At 46.0% G+C, this 20,826-nt stretch overlaps 1 protein-coding gene across 7 annotated transcripts in view; it reads right to left on the bottom strand.

Annotated features, from left to right (window-relative positions):
- Positions 1–6,124: 6,124 nt before the first annotated feature.
- The window catches only part of PLXNA3 (plexin A3), a 92,511-nt gene continuing 77,809 nt past the window's right edge, over positions 6,125–20,826 (bottom strand). For 6 of the 7 annotated variants that reach the window (XM_032210874.1, XM_032210878.1, XM_032210879.1 and 3 more), the window contains 6 exons: positions 19,383–19,479; positions 17,419–17,612; positions 14,972–15,141; positions 14,441–14,653; positions 8,769–8,919; positions 6,125–7,161 (listed from right to left, as the gene is read on the bottom strand). In XM_032210874.1, coding sequence (XP_032066765.1) covers positions 7,066–7,161; positions 8,769–8,919; positions 14,441–14,653; positions 14,972–15,141; positions 17,419–17,612; positions 19,383–19,479 — 921 coding nt within the window. In that variant the 3' untranslated portion in view covers positions 6,125–7,065. Of the gene's footprint in view, positions 7,162–8,768; positions 8,920–14,440; positions 14,654–14,971; positions 15,142–17,418; positions 17,613–19,382; positions 19,480–20,826 lie in introns of those variants that run through there. The other variant, XR_004254762.1, reaches the window with a different exon arrangement.

The raw sequence follows: 20,826 nt of genomic DNA, 5'->3' as shown, positions 1-20,826 counted from the left end.
CTTTTCCAATGGTTCTAACAAGATTGTTGTTTCACTGATTATAGTAGCAGGCAAACCACATTCCCCAATGGGGTTACTGGAAATGAAGGAGGAAGCATAGCTCCTATGCTAATGAGCACTATGAGCCCTGGTGGTGCAGTGGTTAGAATGCAGTACTATAGGCTAACTCTGCCCACAGTCTAGAGTTCGATCCTGATGGAGCTCGAGGGTTGACTCATCCTTCCGAGGTTGGTAAAATGAAGACCCAGATGATTGGGGGCAGTATGTTGACTTCGTGAAGCTCACAGAGTGCTGTAAAGCAGCGGCCCCCAATCTTTTGAGCAACAGGGACCAGTTCTGTGGAGACAGGTTTTTCTGCAGATCGGAGGGGGGCATGGTTTCGCATGCTCCCTACATCCCACAGATAGGGGTTTGCTTATTTGTGCCAGAGGTGGGTTCCTACCAGTTCGCACCTATTCGGTAGAACCGGTTTGTCAAATCTACCGAACCGGTTAGAAAATGTTCCACCAGTGGACCCGGAAAGCAGGCCACACCTACAGAAGAGGTTCCAAGATATTTTGAAACCCACCACTGGTCCTTGGATATGATTATTCTACACTATCATGCTCATATTTATAAAACTCAGTGCCTCTGTGAAAGGTAAGGATGACTACTGCGTTTGTGGTACAATCAGAACATTGTGTGTGTTGAAGTTGTTTTAACGCAAACCAAAGATGCCTTTTAAAAAACAAGTTTACATCATATTCTTATGCAGGTCAGTGCTGTGTGAGAGGTAATTTAAGATGGTTCTGACAAGTGTCGTTGGCATCTTCATATCCGGTCACATGGGCGGCAAGCCACTCCCATCTGGTCACATGGCTGGCAAGCCACTCCCACAAAAGAGGCCACACCCACAGAGTAGGTTCAAACAATTTTTGAAACCCACCACTGATTTGTGCGGTCCAGTTTCCGGCATGCCACACACTGGTGCTGGTCCACGGACCGGGGTTGGGGACAACTGTAAAACACTGTGGAGTGGTATATAAGTGCTATTGCAATTGCACAATGCAGCCAAGATTGCGGTTTCCCTGGCAGGGGTGGGAAAGTGGGTAGTTTGGAATGCTTTCAACCCACCCCTCTGTCTCTGCTCGATGGCTCCTTTTCTTTCTTCTACCCATCCCACATGGATGTAGCCCATTCGAACACCAAGTTAAAAACACAACATGCCACGAGGATAAAAGAGCAAAGGAAAAATGAGAACAAATGACTCATCGTAACATATACAAAAAAGGGAGTATTCTGAGTAAATAAGTAATCACTGAAGTGCACAAGTTTTCGCTCCTTCTGAGAACAAAGAAGAGGAAGATGACTGACAATTACATACCTGCCTTTGCAGTGCACATTTGAGGAGGCAAGTTCTACATCATAGGCCTTTAGAGACTATATATCCCCTTTCCTCATGTTCACATTATACCCGAGTTTAAAACGCTGTAATTCTGCAAGGCAGAACAATACTTTGGAAGCAGAGTCTTCTCTCTGTACCCTGGAGCTTCCGCTAATGAGGCTCCTGATGCATCTATGATTTATTCATAAACCGCCACCAACAATTTCCTTTTATCTCATTTCTGCCTCCCCTACACCTGGCCTTCCTAGGTGCTGCTTGTTTGTTCATTCCCACATCCCAAAATCAAAATACACACCAAATTCTTCCATCCCCGCCACCACCACTTCCGCCAGATAGTTACAAGTGCCGGAGGAAACCTACAATGCATTCTTTGGCACAATCCTGGGCCCTCTTCCTCACGACCAGGTATTTTTTTTTAAGTGAAGCAAAAAATGCTCCCGACTCGTCCCTTCTCCTAGAACAGTGATGGCAAACCTTTTCAGCACCGAGTGCCAAAAATGGAGCACCCGTGAACGTGTACTCACCTGGGACGCGATCAGGAAGAGGAGTGGCCCAGGGGGGGGATGCGCGGGCTGGAAAATTTACTTCTGGCAAGTCTTCCGGTTACTGCTGTGCATGCGCACTCGCTGATCAGCTGGCCGGCGCACCTGCTCACACCGGAAAATGGAAGACCAGCTCTTTTGGTTTCTGACACTGCTGTATGCACAAAGCCCAGCTGATCACCATGTGTGCATGCATGGCCGAAACCCAGAAGAGGAACGGCCGATGCCTTGCATGCCAGGCAACAGTGGTGGGATTCAGCCAATTCGCACCTATTTGGGAGAACCGGTTGGTAACTTTCTAAGCAGTTCAGAGAACCGGTTATTGGAAGAAATCTCCTTTTGTTTTTTCCCCACTTTACAGAGCTAATCCTATAAGGAAGGCAGGAAGGAAACATTCTGGTGTTGTTTCTAGCCTAATATTTATTGCCCTGCTTACAGAAACTGCCTCTCCGGTTAACCCTTATTACATTGCAACAGCTAAGGCGAAGCGCCCATCGACCTGAGTGACCTTGAGTTGGCCACACCCACCCAGTCACAAGACCACCAAGCCACGCCTACCCAGCTGGTTATTAGGGCAGAGAACCGGTTGTTAAATTATTTGAATCCCACCACTGCCAGGCAACATGGCTCCATGTGCTACTTTGGGCACACGGGCCATAGATTCACCGTCACAGTCCTAGAAGGCTTCAACTGCTAATAGCTCCAGAGACACTGTGAGTCAGTTACCAAGGGGCTGAATTTTGATCACATGACCAAGGGGATGCTTGTAACAGTTGTCAGTGTGCAAGACGGTCGTAAGTCACTTTCTTTAGTGCTGCTGTATCTTTGAATGGTCATTAAATGGGACTATTGTAAGTGGGCGGCTACCCGCAATCAAGTGAAGCTGGAGGTCTCCAAATCCAGAAAGGAAGCGCTAAACACGTGACTTAAAATGATGCCCATTCACACCCTTTCAGTCACGCAGGTGAGGTGATTGTTAGCCTCTTTGCCAGCCCTACTGGGCAACGGGTGATTTGAAACCCTCCCCCTCCCACCCTCCCTTGAGTCAGCAGGAAATTATTCTGGCATGAAATTTGTTCTCCCCTGTTGCCTCCTTTAATCGTCTCTGTGCTTCCTATTTCCGCCAGTCCCAACTTTACTCCAAGTCACCAGGTGACAAATCCTAAAAGAATGTTGATTTGAATGTTGAATGTTGATTTTATTTACTTTGCACCTGGAGGGTGTCTGGACCATATTTTATTTTAGCCCAGGTACAGGATGCCTTCAGCCTGTCTCACTGATGAGTTAGGGATGAAGCAAAGACAACAGTTATATAGGGCGGGGAAGGGAGGAAAATATACGCCAGGGCATGTTTGTGCTGTGGTTAGGGAGACGTGGGGAGAAACCAGAGTAAAGGGCACCAAAGTATAGAGCCGAGATGGCGCAGTGGTTAAATGCAGCACTGCAGGCTACTTCAGCTGACTGCAGTTCTGCAGTTCGGCTGTTCAAATCTCACCGGCTCAGGGTTGACTCAGCCTTCCATCCTTCCAAGGTGGGTAAAATGAGGACCCGGATTGTTGTTGGGGGGGCAATATGCTGGCTCTGTAAACCGCTTAGAGAGGGCTGAAAGCCCTATGAAGCGGTATATAAGTCTAACTGCTATTGCTAAAGTATGTAGATTTTAATATACGTGCTGCTAATCTCTCTATAGTAGAGTACTGTAATAGCAAACAGAAGAACAGAGAGCAGGAGCTGCTCCAGAAAAAGCTCTTTGAGTAACACAGCTTGCTAACCAATTGGAGTAGGGACGAACCAGACAAAAATTTTTTTCCTCCTATTTCCTAAAAAAAACCCCTCCCTTCAAAGTGTATGCCATAAATGAACAGATTGCGGGATTCTGCCTTAGGCTTCATTCAACTATCAGAATATCTTAATTCAAGAGCTGATAATTATCTCTCTATATGCACATACGTTTGGTCCCTGTTTTGTATAAGCAGACCTAGTGTGCTTATACATACTGTCAAGGTAAGCATATAAGTGATTTATTTTTCTGTCACATTCCAGTTGGAACAAGGCCACAGCTTTGCTCTCAGCCTTCTACACAGAGGCTACAATTTCACAACTGCCCTGGTTTTGCTTTCTGCGAATACTGAAATCTCTGGTACGAAGCATATCGACGAGTCATTAGTTAATTAAGGTTATCTATTGCTAACTCTTCTTGCAAAGTTTGCTCTGTTATCCCGTGCTCATAGTTGGGGCCAGAATAAATTGCCTTTTCTTTTGGTGCTCAAATATTGCCCTGGACCAAGTAAAAAAGGAAGATGTCACATGTCAGCTAGTAGTGCCATGCAGGATGCTTAATTGATGCCATAAAGCAGTGTTTCTCAACCTTGGCAACTTGAAGATGTCTGGACTTCAACTCCCAGAATTCCCCAGCCAGCATTCGCTGGCTGGGGAATTCTGAGAGTTGAAGTCCAGACATCTTCAAGCTGCCAAGGTTGAGAAACACTGCCATAAAGGTTTAAGAGGGCTTAACATTAAAAAAAAAAAAATGCCTGATTTTAGCAGGACAACTGTCTCAGAACAACTCAACAACAGACGCAAATGGCACCCCAGCAGCCACAGGTAACTTTTAATTCAATGGACACTGAAGTACATATGGAAGTGCACAAACATCTGTGTTAAGAGGTGAAAGGAAGCATTAGGCAGAGCTACATTTCTACGTAAGTGAAATAACTTGGATGGTTTTCACACTTGACCCCCCCCTAGTGCTACTAAAGAGGGGGGTTTGTTTTGCAGCCCATGAAACTGCAATTAAAACAGTGGTTCCACAGCACATTTAATTTAGTACTGTACTATATTTTCTCACAACCCCAATTTCTACAGCTTTAATTAGAAGTTTCCTCTTGGTGAACTTCTGCCCACGGTTCCAATTGTTGCATTAACAGTGGGATTTTATCTATACATTAATGGTCTGTTTCTTTCTGTTTGGGGGAGCTTTAATTATTATTATTATTATCATTATTATTAATATTTTATTATTATTATTATAACACTATAAGTGAACAAAAGGAGAGATGGAGAAGTCAACCATGACTTGCCCTCTTTCAGGGAATAAATTATTGCTGTTGTTCACTAGTGTTATCCCCACACCGAAACAAAGACCAGAAGCTGTAAAGGGGAAACTGCTAATTAAAGGCACAAAAGCATGAAAAACTTCACGCCACTTTATCAGTTCACATATTAGATAGGCTGCTAAGACAATCACATTAAAAAAAAATGTGACTAAAATGTCTTTAAAAAGTGGGAAGGCAATACAGGAATATACCGAAACGTTGGCAATTTTTATCATCCAGGTCTCCGCAGAAAGTGAGTGAAATGACGGATATCAAATCCCTGTACAAGAATGGAAGCAACTTGGTCCCATATGATCCCGCCGGTGGTGGAAAGCTAACCCGACAAAATAGATTTGAGGTAGTTGAACACATTTTAAAACCGCTTTCTCTCTCCCTTTTTTAAAATAATTCTTTGCAAATAGTAAATAAGCCCTGTTGGAAGATGTCTAAGCAAGGACTTTTCCTTGCTGCGTTATGTTAATGTTATATTTTCATAGAAAGTTGTTTTATATATACGGAAAGATGTTAGTAAATTCACCACTGACCCATCCTCAGAAATGGTACAATCCATCTCATCTCTCCCCAGTTCATTTGGGCATTTGAAGGTCAGTCTAGCACTTCAACAGAGGAATTCCCTGGCCCAGTCAAGGTTAAACAGGCTCCCCCATTCATGACCAGTTTGCATCCTTAAGGTTTCTGACAGGCGCATTCAGAGTGGTGAGTAAGCTGCCCAAAATTGGCTCAGTCCACAAGGGGTATTTAAGATTCGGAGTCTTCCTTGGTCTGTATACACAAGCAAATTAGTGGCAGACATGATCAGTGAAGAAAAAAAGGGTTACGGTACGTGGGCAAAAAGTTGATGCAGGGAGTTGAATCATCTAGAATTATACTGTAAAAAAAATATCAACATTTGTAATGCCTAAATGAACTGGAATTGTCCCACACTTTGCAATTCAAAAGAACAGCCAGGCGGCCCAAGGGGATGCCATATCCAAAGTATCTCCTTGTAACACCGGAATGCAAGAGGATGGGGGGCTTGTTTCTGCGGAATACGCATTTTCTGGCATTTCCCCCAATCCCTCCACATCATATCAAGAAGAGTATTTTTTTTTCCAGGCTTTTATTTAGCAAAAGAAAAAGTAATTATAAAATGAACTAATAAAAAGCCCATGCTGCTGCAGGGGCATTCCCCACCTCACCACAATTCCTTAATCCCTGAAGGGGGATTCTTATTCTTATTTTTTTAATTTATTTTATTTTATTTTTGGGGAGGGAAGGAGGGGGGGGGATTGAATCCCTCCAGGCTGCAGTGCAAATATTTACACAGACTCTTAAGAACAAAAGGGTTGAGGGGGGGCGCGTGAGGGGCGGGACGGGACGGAGGACTTTTTACACTGAAATCTCTACACCCAGGGAATGGAATCATTTACAGCCAATAATCTTAACAAGATGCAATAATAAATTAATGAGTAAGGCACTGCACCCAGTGAGGGCACAACAGGTGGGGTAGGAGTGAATGTTTTCTTTTTGGGGGGGAGGGTGGGAGCACTGTCAGGTAAGATTAAAAATATCAAATTGCCATGGTTACCAAAAACAGAACAAGGGCAGATTCCACCAGCTACCAACAAAGAGTGGGGGATTAGGGAGATGATCGGTATGATTGAAGAGAGGGGTCCACAAACATTTGGGGTGATGGGGGGGTCCGTTTAGCTGCCGGCTTGAGGGGGAGGGGGCATGATCAGGCTGCACCCCAACCTCATTGCTTATTCTGGGTGGCCCCTCCCAAGGCAGAGGCAGAGGGGGGGCAGGTGCTTGTTATTGCTTCCAGACTGAAGGCTGGGGAGGGGAGGCACCACAGCGACTTTCTGCCACCCCGGGGGCACCCCAGGTCTCTTGCCCCCCCCGGGAGGTTAAAAAGATCAAGTCTGTTCCCCTTTGTGGGGGGGGGGGGCACAAGCCAAGTTGGAGGTAGAGTCCCTTCGGAGGCGCCTCTCTGGGATGCCTGCCGCCCGCTCCCTTCGCCCTCCTGCCCCTTCCGGCATCCTCAGCTTGTTCCCGAAACGAGAGTGGTGACTTGTTCTAGCTTCAGCCTCAGTTTGTGTTTCCGGCAGGCAGCATCCCGTTCCAACGCAGTCAGGATCTGGAGGCAAGGTGGGGACGGCGGGGGGGAGGGGGGGAGAGATTGGAAGCAAAAGGTTCAGTCCAAGGGGAGGAAGAGAGAGAGAGAGAGAGAGAGAGGGAGGGAGGGAGGGAGGGAGGGAGGGAGGGAGGGAGGGATGGATGGAGTGATAGAGAGAGAGAGAGAGAGAGAGAGAGAGATAAATATATATATATATATATATATATATATATATATATATATATATAGAGAGAGAGAGAGAGAGAGATTGATAGAGATAGAGAGATAGAGAGATAGATAGAGAGATAGATATATATAGAGAGAGATAGATAGAGAGATAGATAGATAGAGATAGAGAGATAGATAGATAGATAGAGAGAGAGATGGAGAGAGAGAGGGGGGGGGAAGAGGCCAGGAGGAGCTAAGCACTAAACTCCCAGGAGCAAAAAGGGGTATAAGATCCAGGGACCAGGATGGAGAGATATCCAGTAAAGTTGGAAAGGAATGGTCAACAGCAAGGAGTAAAAAAAGGCTGGCAAGATGATTTCCCACTTATTAGGATGGAATTTTGGGGCTGGAATGTTGGAAAAAGAGAGGCTTCCTTCCCTGGGACAGATTCACAGATTTTTGGCTCCTTGGGATTAAACCAGAGGTGGGTTCCTACCAGTTCACACCTATTCGGTAGAACCGGTTCGTCAAATCTACCGAACTGGTTAGAAGAGGTTCCACCAGTGGACCCGGAAAGCAGGCCACACCTACAGAAGAGGTTCCAAAAATTTTTTGAAACCCACCACTGGTCCTTGGATATGATTATTCTACACTATCATGCTCATATTTATAAAACTCAGTGCCTCTGTGAAAGGTAAGGATGACTACTGCGTTTGTGGTGCAATGAGAACATTGCGTGTGTTGAAGTTGTTTTAACGCAAACCAAAGATGCCTTTTAAAAAACAAGTTTACATCCTATTCTTATGCATGCCAGTGCTGTGTGTGAGGTAATTTAAGGTGGTTCTGACAAGTGTCGTTGGCACCTTCATATCCGGTCACATGGGCGGCAAGCCACTCCCATCCGGTCACATGGGTGGCAAGCCACTCCCACGAAGGAGGACACACCCACAGAGTAGGTTCGAACAATTTTTGAAACCCACCACTGCTTCCTTCCCTGGGACAGATTCACAGATTTTTGGCTCCTTGGGATTAAACCATCTGTAAAACAGGGCCCTTCCTCTGAAAGCTGCCACACAATCTATTTGCAAGAGGTAAAAGGATGATAGGCATAGAAGGGGAAACTAAAAAGAAGAAGAAAAGGGACGGAAGGGTGGCGCAGATATTAAAAGGCTCCGTTTGTCACAATTGTCTTCTCCAAAGCCGTAAATCACCCCTTGGCTATTGAACCGTTGGACTAATTTTATGAGAGGCCTCAGAGCTGAACAAAAGGAGAGGCTAGCAGAGGAGCTGACTGAGAACACGTCTAATCAGGTTGCCATCCTGCCTCCGCTGAACAAGGCAGGTTCTCTGCCCTATAAGATGCATAGTTGGCGACTCCCTTGAGGACAGGTGGGGGGTTTGCAGACTGGTTCAGAAGGGGAAAGGGGGAAGGAAAAGCTGCGACCTAGCCATGGCCTCACCTCATCACGGTACCTTCCGACATAGCTGTAGAGCTCTCCCAGTGCACCCAACGTGTTAAATTCCCCTGCGTGCTGACGAGATTGCTCTACCAGGTAGGCATCCATGTCTTGGTCACTAATGGAAGCCATCTTGGTGATGTCCCGGTAGTACCTAGAACATAGAGACAAATATTGTTTTAGGATTTCATGCATCTGCAGATATAATAGATAGGTGACTCCGTCTAATCTCAGTAGAGAGCGGGGCGCGGGGGGGGGGGGGCGGGAACCAAGCACAATCCTAAACATAAACATGATACTGTTGTGGCCCAGCAGGAAGCCGTTGGAGCTGCCACCAGACTCCGACAGCGAGGGGCCCTATGAGTCGGCTCTGGAGGATGTGGAGGACCCTGGACAGGGTTCCGACTCCAAGCAGGGCACAGAGAGACTGGTTGGCCAGCAGGTGGCGCCTGTGCCTTGGACCAGTGGGGAGGAGACAAGGGAGAGTGAGCCGGAGGCCAGTAGTGAGTTGTTCCTGGATGCACGCCATCGAAGAGCTACTAGGCGTCAAGAACAATTATGCAATTACAGGAGGTGATTGTACTCAGCTGGTGGTCATTAGGCTCCTCTCCAGACTATAAAAAGCTACTGGTGCACACGCCCCTCTTTGCAGAAGTCAACGCAGGATTGAATGTCAGAGGACATTACTGTGAGCTTGGCAGGCTGGATTGCTGCCAAGCCTTATCTGTGTTTATTGCTGCCTGAGTTTGTCTGAGTTGCTGCCAAGGTCCTTATCTGTTTGTTATGCTTGGCTTTCAGCCACTGAGGTCTTGGTGTCTTGCTATTAAAATACATTCCAGTTAAGCTTGTCTCGGCATTCGTTACTGGACGGAGGAGGGGGTCAGAACATGATAATATTCTATTTTTTTGGATTCATTGTAATTGCTTTTTGCCTTGAGTACACCAATGGGTAGCCAGCATACAAATTCAGCAAATAACATCCTTGACACTGAGCTGCATTTTCTGAAATACTTAGCTCAAATATTGCATAAATGGCATATTTGGGTAAATATTGATTTTAATCATTAGTCTGGCATGCAAACTTCAGGTGGTGGGGGGAGGGGATCTAGATGCCAAATTTGGTATCCAGCAGAGAGAGCTGCTATAATGCCAGGAACTTTGAGATGACAAGGCAGAAAATCAAAAGGAGCATTAAGGAACTAGAGTGCCACAATCTGGAACAATTCAAACTTCATTCAGACCTCCCTACATATTTTTGATGACATCATCTTTGACTATGGGCAATTGGATAATGAAGGGCAATTCTCTAATAAAATGTGGAAGGTATTACATCGACCCATTCTTTCCAATGATTCCTTAATTTTGGACCTAATGTACTACATGCAAGTACAGATGTTCCCAAATAAGTCTAAGAAGCGAATTGTGTGTTCTGTTTTTAATATGGCAACCTCACTCCCCATCTCAAACTGAAAATTGTAAGCAAGAATACCAAAACAATGTCTAAACCTAATCAATTAACTTTCCATAATCATGACAACTCTCCCAATATGTGGAAAAGCAACTACATTTTTTAGCAATCTCTGTGCTGGTTGGGAAATTTGGAAATTGGTCAACTCAGATTAGAGAAAGTTGGGCAGATTTATCGTGGATTACGTGGACAAATTCTTTTGCTATAATTTCTGGATAGTGTCAAGCTTCGGATAGCCATAGCTGTAAATCCTGGCTCTCTAGACAAATAACTCCTTATTCTATAATTGGCTGATTTGGTTGAAGGCTCACAAACATGACAAGGCAAGATGAATCTCTATTGCGGACAAGACTGAAGCCATATATACAGATAAATCAAAGGTTATATAAATCAGTACTCCAAGATTTAAACTCTAGGCGTTTCTGCTCCTTCTTTCCTGAGTCAATAGATATTTGGCCTTCTCTTCTGATGGCCTCAGAAAACACTTGATCTGTGCTGACATAACCGTTCTTTCTAACATGAGAATGGTCGATTCCTGCTTTGCCAACACTATTCTCTACAAATGGGGTAACCACTAGATCAGAGGTGGTATTCAGCAGGTTCTGACCGGTAGTGGAAATTTGGAGTAGTTTGGAGAACCGGTAAATACCACCTCTGACTGGCCCTGCCCCCATCTATTCTCTGCCTCCCGAGTCCCAGCTGATCGGGAGGGAATGGAGATTTTGCAGTATCCTTCCCCTGCCACGCCCAGCAAGCCATGCCACGCCCATCAAACCACGCCCACAGAACCTGTAGTAAACAATTTTGAATCCCACCACTGCACTAGATCTGTGGTGGTGACCTTAGCACGCTGTCAGAAAACAAGCTTTGTATGCAGAAGAGCTTAATTAGCAGCATGTGACGAGGAGAAAACCTGGCCCAAGTTCCTAAAAGCAGTTAGCAGTTAGACTTATATACTGCTTCATAGGGCTTTCAACCCTATCTAAGCAGTTTACAGAGTCAGCATATTGCCCCCACAGTCTGGGTCCTCATTTCACCCACCTCGGAAGGATGGAAGGCTGAGTCAACCTTGAGCCGGTGAGATCAGAACCGCTGAACTGCAGATAACAGTCAGCTGAAGTGGCCTGCAGTACTGCACCCTAACCACTGCGCCACCTCGGCTCCTTAGACTGATAATAGTAAAAAAAAAAAACACCAAATGAACCTAAAGGGGTTGTATACATGAGGGGAGGGGGTGTCAACTGCTTTTCTAATGACTTCCCTTTTATTAGCACATAGAAGAGTCGATAGGTCGGGGGTGGGAGTGTTTGGCCCATTTTACAGCATATTTCTTACCTCCAAACAGCAAGAAGTCATACAACTGATCCTTAAAAGTTACGGCTGAAGATGTCAGAATGCCGCATGTGACACTTAGGGAAAGAGTCCCTTGGATTAAATTGTATTGTAAACAAATTTCTCGCAGGATCAAACTCTGTACAAACTTAGTTGATTGCTTGTTACCTTTTTCTGTGAAGTCATGTAATGCCCCACACAAACCATCAAGGATTACCCACGAATCATCAACAGGCTACTGAAGATAGTGAGGCAGTACCGCTAGCCTTTCTTTGGGCCAAGACATGAGTCCAACTGTACAGGTCAGTGGTGGGTTCCGGATTCCCGGTTGGAACGGCCCTGGAGTCACCCACATGTATGCGCGCAGTGCATGCGCACATGTGCATGGCTTGTGCATGTGTTGCAGTGTCAAATGACGCTTCCGCAAGCCTCCGCAATGCTCCAGCTGCTCCGCGGAGCGTTGTGCAGGTGCCGTACGCGCCATGCGTATGTGCGGAAGCGCCAAAAACTTAAAGCACAGGTAAGGAGCGCGGGTGGGCGGGTGCGCCCTCCAGAGTACCGTACCGTAACGGTACTTGGTGCTCCGGGCAGGATCAGGTATGCCTGTATCGGGGCGTATCGCCTGCAACCGATCCCTGGTACAAGTACACCTCACATTACAACCATTTGTTTAGTGACTGTTCAAAGTTGCAACAGTCCTGAAAAAAGTGACTTATGACCATTTTTCATACTTACAACTGGTGCAGCATCCTCATGTTCTGGGACCAAAATCTGGATGCTTGGCAACTGGTTTGTATTTATGGCGGTTGCAGTGTCCCAGGCTCACGCGATCACTTTTTGCAACCTTCTGACAAGCATAGTCAATGGGGGAGCCAGATTCACCTAACCATTGTGTTACTAATTTAACAACTGTAGTGATTCACTTAACAACTGTAGCAAGAAAGGTCGTAAAAGGGGCAAAACTCCCTTAACTGGCTCACTAAGCAACATAAATTTGGAGCTCAACTATGATCGTATGTCAAGGACTCCCTGCAATGATCTAGCACCTGGGTTTTCATGCCCCTCTGCCTTAATTGCTACTTGAAAACAGAGGCCCATTCCTGCTTCTACGTCAGGTGGCCTGCAACCCGTGGCTCTGGAGCTGCATGTGGCTCTTTCGTCCCTCTGCTGCAGCTCTCTGTCACTGGCAGTGACGTGCAGGCAGGGGAGGCAGAGCCTCACCAATAGCAATAGCAATAGAAGTTAGACTTATATACCGCTTCATAGGGCTTTCAGCCCTCTCTAAGCGGTTTACAGAGTCAGCATATTGCCCCCAACAACAATCCGGGTTCTCATTTTACCCACCTCGGAAGGATGGAAGGCTGAGTCAACCCTGAGCCGGTGAGATTTGAACAGCCGAACTGCAGAACTGCAGTCAGCTGAAGTAGCCTGCAGTGCTGCATTTAACCACTGCACCACCACTGTCATCATGAAAAGAAAAAAAATGTAAAAGGAAAAAGGCTGAGGTAGTTGCTACCAGTCACAGTGGATGACTCTGCTTAGTGCTTAACTGTTTAAAAAAGCCTCTTAAAAACGTGCCCTCTACAGGAGGAAGAGGGAGAACCACGTGCCTCATTTAGTCTGACTTTATGATCACTCGAGCAGAGTTAAGCAAGGGTTAAAAGCCGAAAAATTCCTTATGTAGATGAGGCACTTGGTTCTCTTGCCTCCTCCTGTAGAGGGAGTAACTGGTGCAACTTTGTGTGTGTGTGTGTGCATGCGTGTGTTTGTTCCTTCACTCAAACAAACTCTCTCTCAATTTGAGAGAGAGTTGGTTTGAGAGTGAAGAGAGGGAAGGGGGTAGGAGAGGCAGGGAGAGCAGCCTCATCAGCCATAAACCTCACCGCACGTCACTGGTCAGCTCTACCATTGATAGGGCTTTCGGTTAGGAGAGGTAGAGGAAAAAGGACGCTGTGTTAAGAGGAGACTCTATGGTGGGGGAACGGACTTCCAGTCGCCTCCAGAATTAAACAGGGGACTTCCAGGTAGGATCTTTGTGGCTCTTTTGTTTAAGGTTGCTGACCTCTGTTCTACGCAATGCAGCCGTGTGAAACTCGCATCATCACATCGTCATGTGACGTATCGTGACTTTTCCCCCTCCTACGCTAAAACGGAGGTGGGTGTGGCCAGTGCATGACACATCCGGCCTGTGGACTGTGAGTTTGACACCCCTGATGTAGTGGAAGGAAGAGGCGGCCACCTATCACACATCTTTTAGTGATTCAATCAAGCAGCCTTGGTTTTGTTAGCCAAACTTGTCGAATTCACACCAGATGATTAAGCTAAATGCAGTTGGCTAGTTTGTATTTCAGCATGTTGTGGAAACCCTTTGGTTGCTTTAGCATGTTGTGTGAACTAGCTCATCATATTAATGGTTGACCGACAAATGTGCGCTCGACAAAAGCGCGCCGACAAAACCGCGGGGAGAAAAGTGCGAGTTTGAAATCGCGCCAATGAATGACCACAGAAGCGCGCCGACAACAGTGCGTCGACAGAAGCGTGCCCTAAACCTAACCCTAAAGGTAACCCTACAGGTAACCCTAAACCTAACCTAACCCTAAACCTAACCCTAACCCTAAACCTAACCCTAACCCTTACCTTAACCGTAATCGCGCTTCTATCGCCACTCTTTTGTTGGTGCACCTTTGTGGGCGCGCTGTCGATGTCACAGTTTTATCACTGCGCTGTTGACGGGCGCGCATTTGTCAGGTCACGTATATTAATAAGTAAGAGAGTTTATTTGTTTGGTTACAATATATACTGTGAATGGAGCAATTGTGTTTTGTTTTTGTTTCATCATCCATATCCCCCCCACCCAATTTATCCAGCACCTCACCTTTCTACCCAGCCTTTATAAACAGGGATATCCTTGGCATATAATAGCTTTGTTGAAGGGGAATCCTTGCCCAGGCGGTGCTCAGAGGTGGAGCAGGAGTCCATGAAGGTCTGGGCCACAACGGAGAGGCAAGCGTCCGTGATGCTGCTCTTGTGAATATCGAAAACAAACTGTGGGTTCTTGATGACATTCACCCAAAACCTCAAGGGCAAACTAGAATTGAGAGAGAGGTAAATGGAAAGAGACATTGATATTGGAAGACCTGTCATCGCTTGAGCCAAATCATCTGTTTGCAAAGAAGAAGAGAAAATGAAAGGGAGTTAAAGGCTGATGTTGACTTTCATTGTTCCATTAGATGCCTTTGAAGAGTGGCTTTGGTTTGGCTTAAAGCTGAGTGAACTCTGGGAAACACCTGAGTTAAAGCAGATTGATAGGTACTCAGTCAGGCTAGGCTGTGGGTTTCCAGCTGTGGGTTCACAGGCACACAGCCATAGCATGTGTTGACAACAAACCAAAATGCAGAATTCTCACCAGTTGCTTTTCCAGGTATGTCGAACATCAGGATCACCAATCTGTCTCCGCTCTGCTTGTTCATCCAGGAAGTCAAACATGTATTTGATAGGCAAGGGGAGGGCACTGGCCCGGTGTGCTGTGCTGAACACTGTCTCAAACAGATCATCAACAAACTTCTGCAACGTTCCCTGGAAAAGACAAATACTTCTGGAATGTATCTTTTGAGGAGGTTGGAAAGAACAACTTGTTAATCTGGGGATATCACAACAGCCTTTCCTAACTCCCCCCCCCCCCATTAAGAAGTACCAAAATTCCACCAAACAAAAATGACAGAAGTGATCAACAATGGGAGGTTTTCCATTAAACTTGGTAGGTGGAACATCTGGCAGAGTAGAGGCTGTGATTTGAATCTATAAAGATTGATTGATTGATTGATTTCATTTCATTTCTATAGCTGTCCATCTCAGCACACAACTCGGGGGGGGGGGGGAGGGCTTACAATATCTATCTGAGGAGTTCTTCCTATATCCGGAAAATGGCAATTTCATTACCAGATTTCAAGGCTTCATAACATTGGAGAAAAATGTACACAGCTGCTTTGGCAAAGCCAATCTTGCATTCCTCAGGAATGCATTTGGTTTGTCCCTCATTGCTTCCACTAGATGCCCAAACTGGCCCATTTTTTCAGTTGCCTCCTCAATACCACACGATCTGAAAACTGCCAAATGGTGTCTAGATCAATGTGTATGAAATAGTTTGATAAATTATGCAAAGGAAGAATAATTAATTTTGCAAAAGCTAAGGTCCTTATCAGGATCCCACAGAAAATAAAATCAGTACAGCTGTCAGAGAATAATCTCAATATTTCCCAGAAAAATAACGAAGTGTTCTGTTCCAGATATTCTTTCCCAGCTCTTCTCATACTCTGTTACTAGAGTTTGATTATAAATCTGCATCAAATGGCCCTGATTTGGAACTATAACATTAATCCCTTCAAAATCCACAATCTTAAATTGCATCTACATTTCAACAGAAGCCCCTTTCCCATCAATTTAAATTATTGTGGTTATTGCCAAAGTACATGGGAATGATTGCCCTGTGAGGATCTTGATAGCATCACTATATATTACCAAATGATATTACAACAAAGTTCCAGATAACAATAGTGTAATCAAATCAAGCACACAGAGAGGGAACACAAATATACACAACTACAATTCAAGACTTCAAATGGTACTTGCTTTTCTTTTTCACTACAGCTGGCAATTTACAGCTTTGATTTTTGCCAGATCTGATGTTGCACAGTGCCAATAAAGCACCTGAAACTTTATTTAGATGTCAGCTGGCAAGCATTGAAATGTGGCCGAAGAGCATAGAGTCCAGAGCAAGGGAACCAATATTCCTGCTCCTGTTGCTAGATAGGAGGTGGGTTAAACAACGTTCCGCTTGGAAGGGACATTCAGGCTTTCTATGTGAAGAACTTGGCAAGACTGAACAAAAACTGAAATTCTGGGGAGAAAATTTGGAGAAATGTCTCTTTAGCAAAGTTTTAGAGTTATAGAACAAACAAAGGCTGAAAAAATATCTTGGTCGACTATTAAAGGACTGGTTCTGAAATTGTGCAATATCTTACCTTCCAATGAAAGACACCAATCAACTGAAGAATTTTGGCAGGCAGGGTTCAGAAGAAGAGCCTTTTCTGCTGTGGCCCCTGCCATCTGGAATATTCTCCAGTTGGAGATGTCTTCCCCCACATTCCTGGCCTTCTGGAAGAGCCTAAAAATCTGGCTCTGCTGCTTGGCCTAGGGCCCTGACAGGGGCTTGCTATGTTGTGGGTGGCTGATGGGGTAGAGAAGATTCTCATCCACAGGCCACCCATCAACCTGGCTTTTAATTTTTCTATTCAATTTTTCTAATTTTAATTGCTGTTTAGCACTGGGTTTTTATTCTATTGTAAGTCCGGCAAAGTCGCTGAATCAGTGAGATGGGCAGCACAGACACTAGATAAGCAAATAAATAAAATAAAGGCTTGATTTAAACTTAGACCATCTTGCCTGAATGCGTCCACTCCAGGTTGTAGGATTAATGTAGGTTGTAGGCGTGACCCAACAAATGCGCGAACGACAAAAGCGTGCCGACAAAACCGCGGCGCTAAAACCGCGATGTCAAAAGCGCGCCGACAACAGCGCGCCGACAAAAGCGCACCGACAGAAGTGTGATTTAAGTTAAGTTAAGGTTTAGGGTTAGGGTTAGGGTTACAGCGCGCTTCTGTCGGCGCGCTGTTGTTGGCACGCTTCAGCGCTCATTCGTCGGCGCGCTTTTGTCGGCGTGGTTTTGTCACCGCGGTTTAGTCAGGCGCGCTTTGGTTGTTCGCGCATTTGTGGGTGAACCGGTTGTAGGCTGATGTAGGGCGAAGACTAAAGCCTGTCTACTAACTCCATGATCCAATTCTCTTCCAACCATACCTTGGTGGCAAGGAGCCGAGTGAGGTAGATCTCAGAAACCATCTTGCTCCCTCGCTCCCCTTCCTTGGGGTCTCCGAGATGCTCGTGGTTCTTGACCAGATGCCAGAGGCGGGTGCCTGAATCTTGATCTGGAGTGAGGATGGGAGCTCGGGAGCGCAAGCTCTCTGGGCTGCTGGATGTACGCAACAAACTCTCTGCAGGGGTGAGAAACGAAGTCACTTTTGAGTTTGCTCAATTTAATCCTGGGCCAAAGAGCCTGCTTTACAGGCAGCTCCTTCCAGCCCTGATTCAACTTTAAAAAAAAGACCCTTTCCAAATCCAGAGGAAGGGGGGGGTTGGTTGTTTTTCAGGCTCAGAGCCTGAAATCTGAGCAGAACCACTATTACCATCATCCTCACCCCTCCAGAGACCAAGTAAAGTATACCCCTTCCGCTCCAACCACAAAGTGGGAGTGGCGGTAAAATTATAGACATTTCGTGCCTGGAATAGCAAAGAAAATTACAGCTAGGCCAGGATAATGCTGGGAGGAAGCCCAGTGAACAAATATCAGACGTGGCAAGAGCTGCCTGTCAAAGGCTGATCGCGGAAATGCCGATAACTTAGATCTCAGGTTTGCGGAGCTGCTGAACATATAGGATGGGGATGGCCTTTCTCATGCAAAGAAGCATCCGCAGCCCATATAAAGCCTATGTGTATGTGTCAGAGAGAGGACACGTCTCTACTTGCCAAGCCACATAAAAAGACAACGGCAGAGGCTCATTTGCACAGGGCTATAATCTCAAGTTGATGAGGGCTCAGACAAAAAGATGGAAAGGCCGTATCCTGAAAATAAGTCAACTTCCGTTTTCAAGGAGGAAAAAAACATGCTGCAACTCAGCAGGAATTAAGAGCAGGATCTCAACTTTCTTGCTTTCAAGCAAATTTCTAGAGCTTATGGTTATAACAGCAGCCTTGAAAATGTAAAGTGAACTGCAAGCAGGCAAGATTTTTCAGTGTTTGGAAAACCACAAAAAAATGAGAAAGGGTGAACATTTGCATAATGTATAAAGATTGTAGAATTCGGCTCCTTAGTCAGAAAGTCTGGACTGCTCCAGCATACATTTTCAAAGAGTTCCTGCAAGTTACCCCACATGTATGGAACATGTCCCAGGAACGTGCATGGCTGCTTTAAGGTGTTCCTGATAGGTGCAAAGGGCATTGCCCACATTTGCCCCTCCAAATAATATTTAAATCTGGATCTCTGCATAGCCCTGGTCTCGGTCCATCTACTTAAATCTTAATGAGGTGGCCACATTCCCTTGGAAACCCTGTTGAAGACTCTACTCTAAGGTCATCTACATCCATACTCCATCCTTCCCGTCCTCTGTTACCCATGCTGCTTTCTTCCTTGGGCAAGAAGCATGGATTCTTCCCTTGCTTGGGAACCAGGGGTGAAATCCAGCAGGTTCTGGAGAACCGGTAGCAGAACTTTTGAGTAGTTCGGAGAACCGGTAGCGGAAATTTTGAGTGCGTTCGGAGAACTGGCAAATGCCACCTCTGGCTGGCCCCCAGAGTAGGATGGGAATGGAGATTTTGCAGTATCCTTCCCCTGCCACGCCCACCAAGCCACACCACGCCCACCAAGCCAAGCCCACAGAACCGGTAGTAAACAAATTTGAATTTCCCCACTGCTGGGAACCCTTTAAAACACAAATAATTCTTTCCAAGGGTGCTTCCAACAGGGACTATCTATCTGATGTACTATTTTGGCAGAGGTCCAGGCAACATATAACTCACAAACAGCCCTGCTACGTTTCAGAGTACCTTCAAACCCAAACCGAATTAAGCATTTCTTTGCAATGTTAGGTTATGCCGTTGGAGAAAAATCCAGGATTCGCAAGTCATTCAGGGCAGACATGCATCTCTGTGACGGTGAAGATCGGGGTGGGTGGGCGGGTGGGTGGAGTGGAGGTGCCATTCCTTACCATAGCGACTCAGCGAATGGGTGAAAGTGAAGGAGCTTGCAATATTGTAGCCTGATGCCTGCCTAGGAACCAAGGCCACCGTGGAGCCATCTGCTACCTGTGTGTTAAATTGCAGAGATGGCAGGAGTGGAAAGGGGGGAGGAGGAGGAGTGGGTTCAAAGATAAGATGGATTGGGATGGAGGAAGAGAAGAAAGAGGAATGTTGACCAGTTAACAACAGTAATAATACTTAGCATTAATATAGCAGACTTCATACTAGGCAGTCCTTGGTGCCCTCTGAGATTCGTGGTTTGGTTGCAGATGTTTCATGACCAAAGTAGGTAACATTATCAGTGTTCTGATGATGTCACCATCCCAGCACTGATGTTGTTGCCTAGTTTGGTAGTGAAACTTCTGCAAGAAAACCACCAAGCTCAGAGAACACCAAGAACCTCCACAATTTAACCCTGATATTTTTCTTCTATATGTACACATGAAACTTTCAATGCATTTTTCGCAGTCATTGTATACTCTGCAAATTAGAGGCGAATCATTATTCTCATACTGGACCCTAGAGCCGGGATGGCGAACCTATGGCACGCATGCCCACAGGTGGCATGCAGAGCCATTGGTCAGGGCAAGTGAGGTGTGGCCCTGTCAGCTGGCTCAGCGCAACTGAGTTAAACCTTTTTAAAGCCATTTTTCGCCCTCCCCAGGCTCCAGAGGCTTTATAGGAGTCCTGGGAGGGCGGAAAGAGCCTCCCCTATCCCCCCAGAGGCCCTCCGGAGCCTTCAAGAGCTTCCCTGACGCCTCTGGAGCGCAAAAAAACGGCCCTATGGGCAAACCGGAAGTTCGGGAACGGACTTCTGGTTTGCTCGTAGGGTTGATTTAAGCCCTCCGGAGGCTTCAGGGAAGCCTACTGAAGGTCCCTGAAGCCCCTGGAGGGCTTAAACTGGCCCTACAAGCAAACCGGAAGTGACTTCCGGTTTGCTTGTAGGGTCGTTTTTAGTCCTCCAGAGGCAGGGACACTCCCGGGGGGGGGGGGACAGGGAGGCTGTTTTCACCCTCCCCAGGCTCCTATAAAGCCTGGGGAGGGTGAAAAAAGCATGCAAAAAATGGGGGGACCACCTCTCGTGTGTGCATGCACACTGGGGGGGTCACGCATTGTATTATGGGTGCGGCATGCTCACGCACAACCCCCCTTCACTCCCCCCCTTATGACACACGAGCCAAAAAAGGTTCACCATCGCTGACCTAGAGTAAGGGTATAGAAATGAGAAAAAGTTTGTGAACTTTTTAGAACTATCTTCAATCATGCAGTCAAGAGAATATGCCAAAGTATCAATTCATAAATACTTGTCAATAAACACTAGGACCTACCTAATGTGATCTGAGCTTCATTTTGGCTGTTTGTTTTACCACAGTAGCCTGGTGGTAGGTGACAATACTGGATTGCAGATAGCTT

Source organism: Thamnophis elegans, chromosome 2 (genome assembly GCF_009769535.1).
Source record: "Thamnophis elegans isolate rThaEle1 chromosome 2, rThaEle1.pri, whole genome shotgun sequence".
In the NCBI taxonomy this organism is placed as follows: domain Eukaryota; kingdom Metazoa; phylum Chordata; class Lepidosauria; order Squamata; family Colubridae; genus Thamnophis; species Thamnophis elegans.
This window is presented reverse-complemented; position numbering and strand designations above follow the sequence as displayed.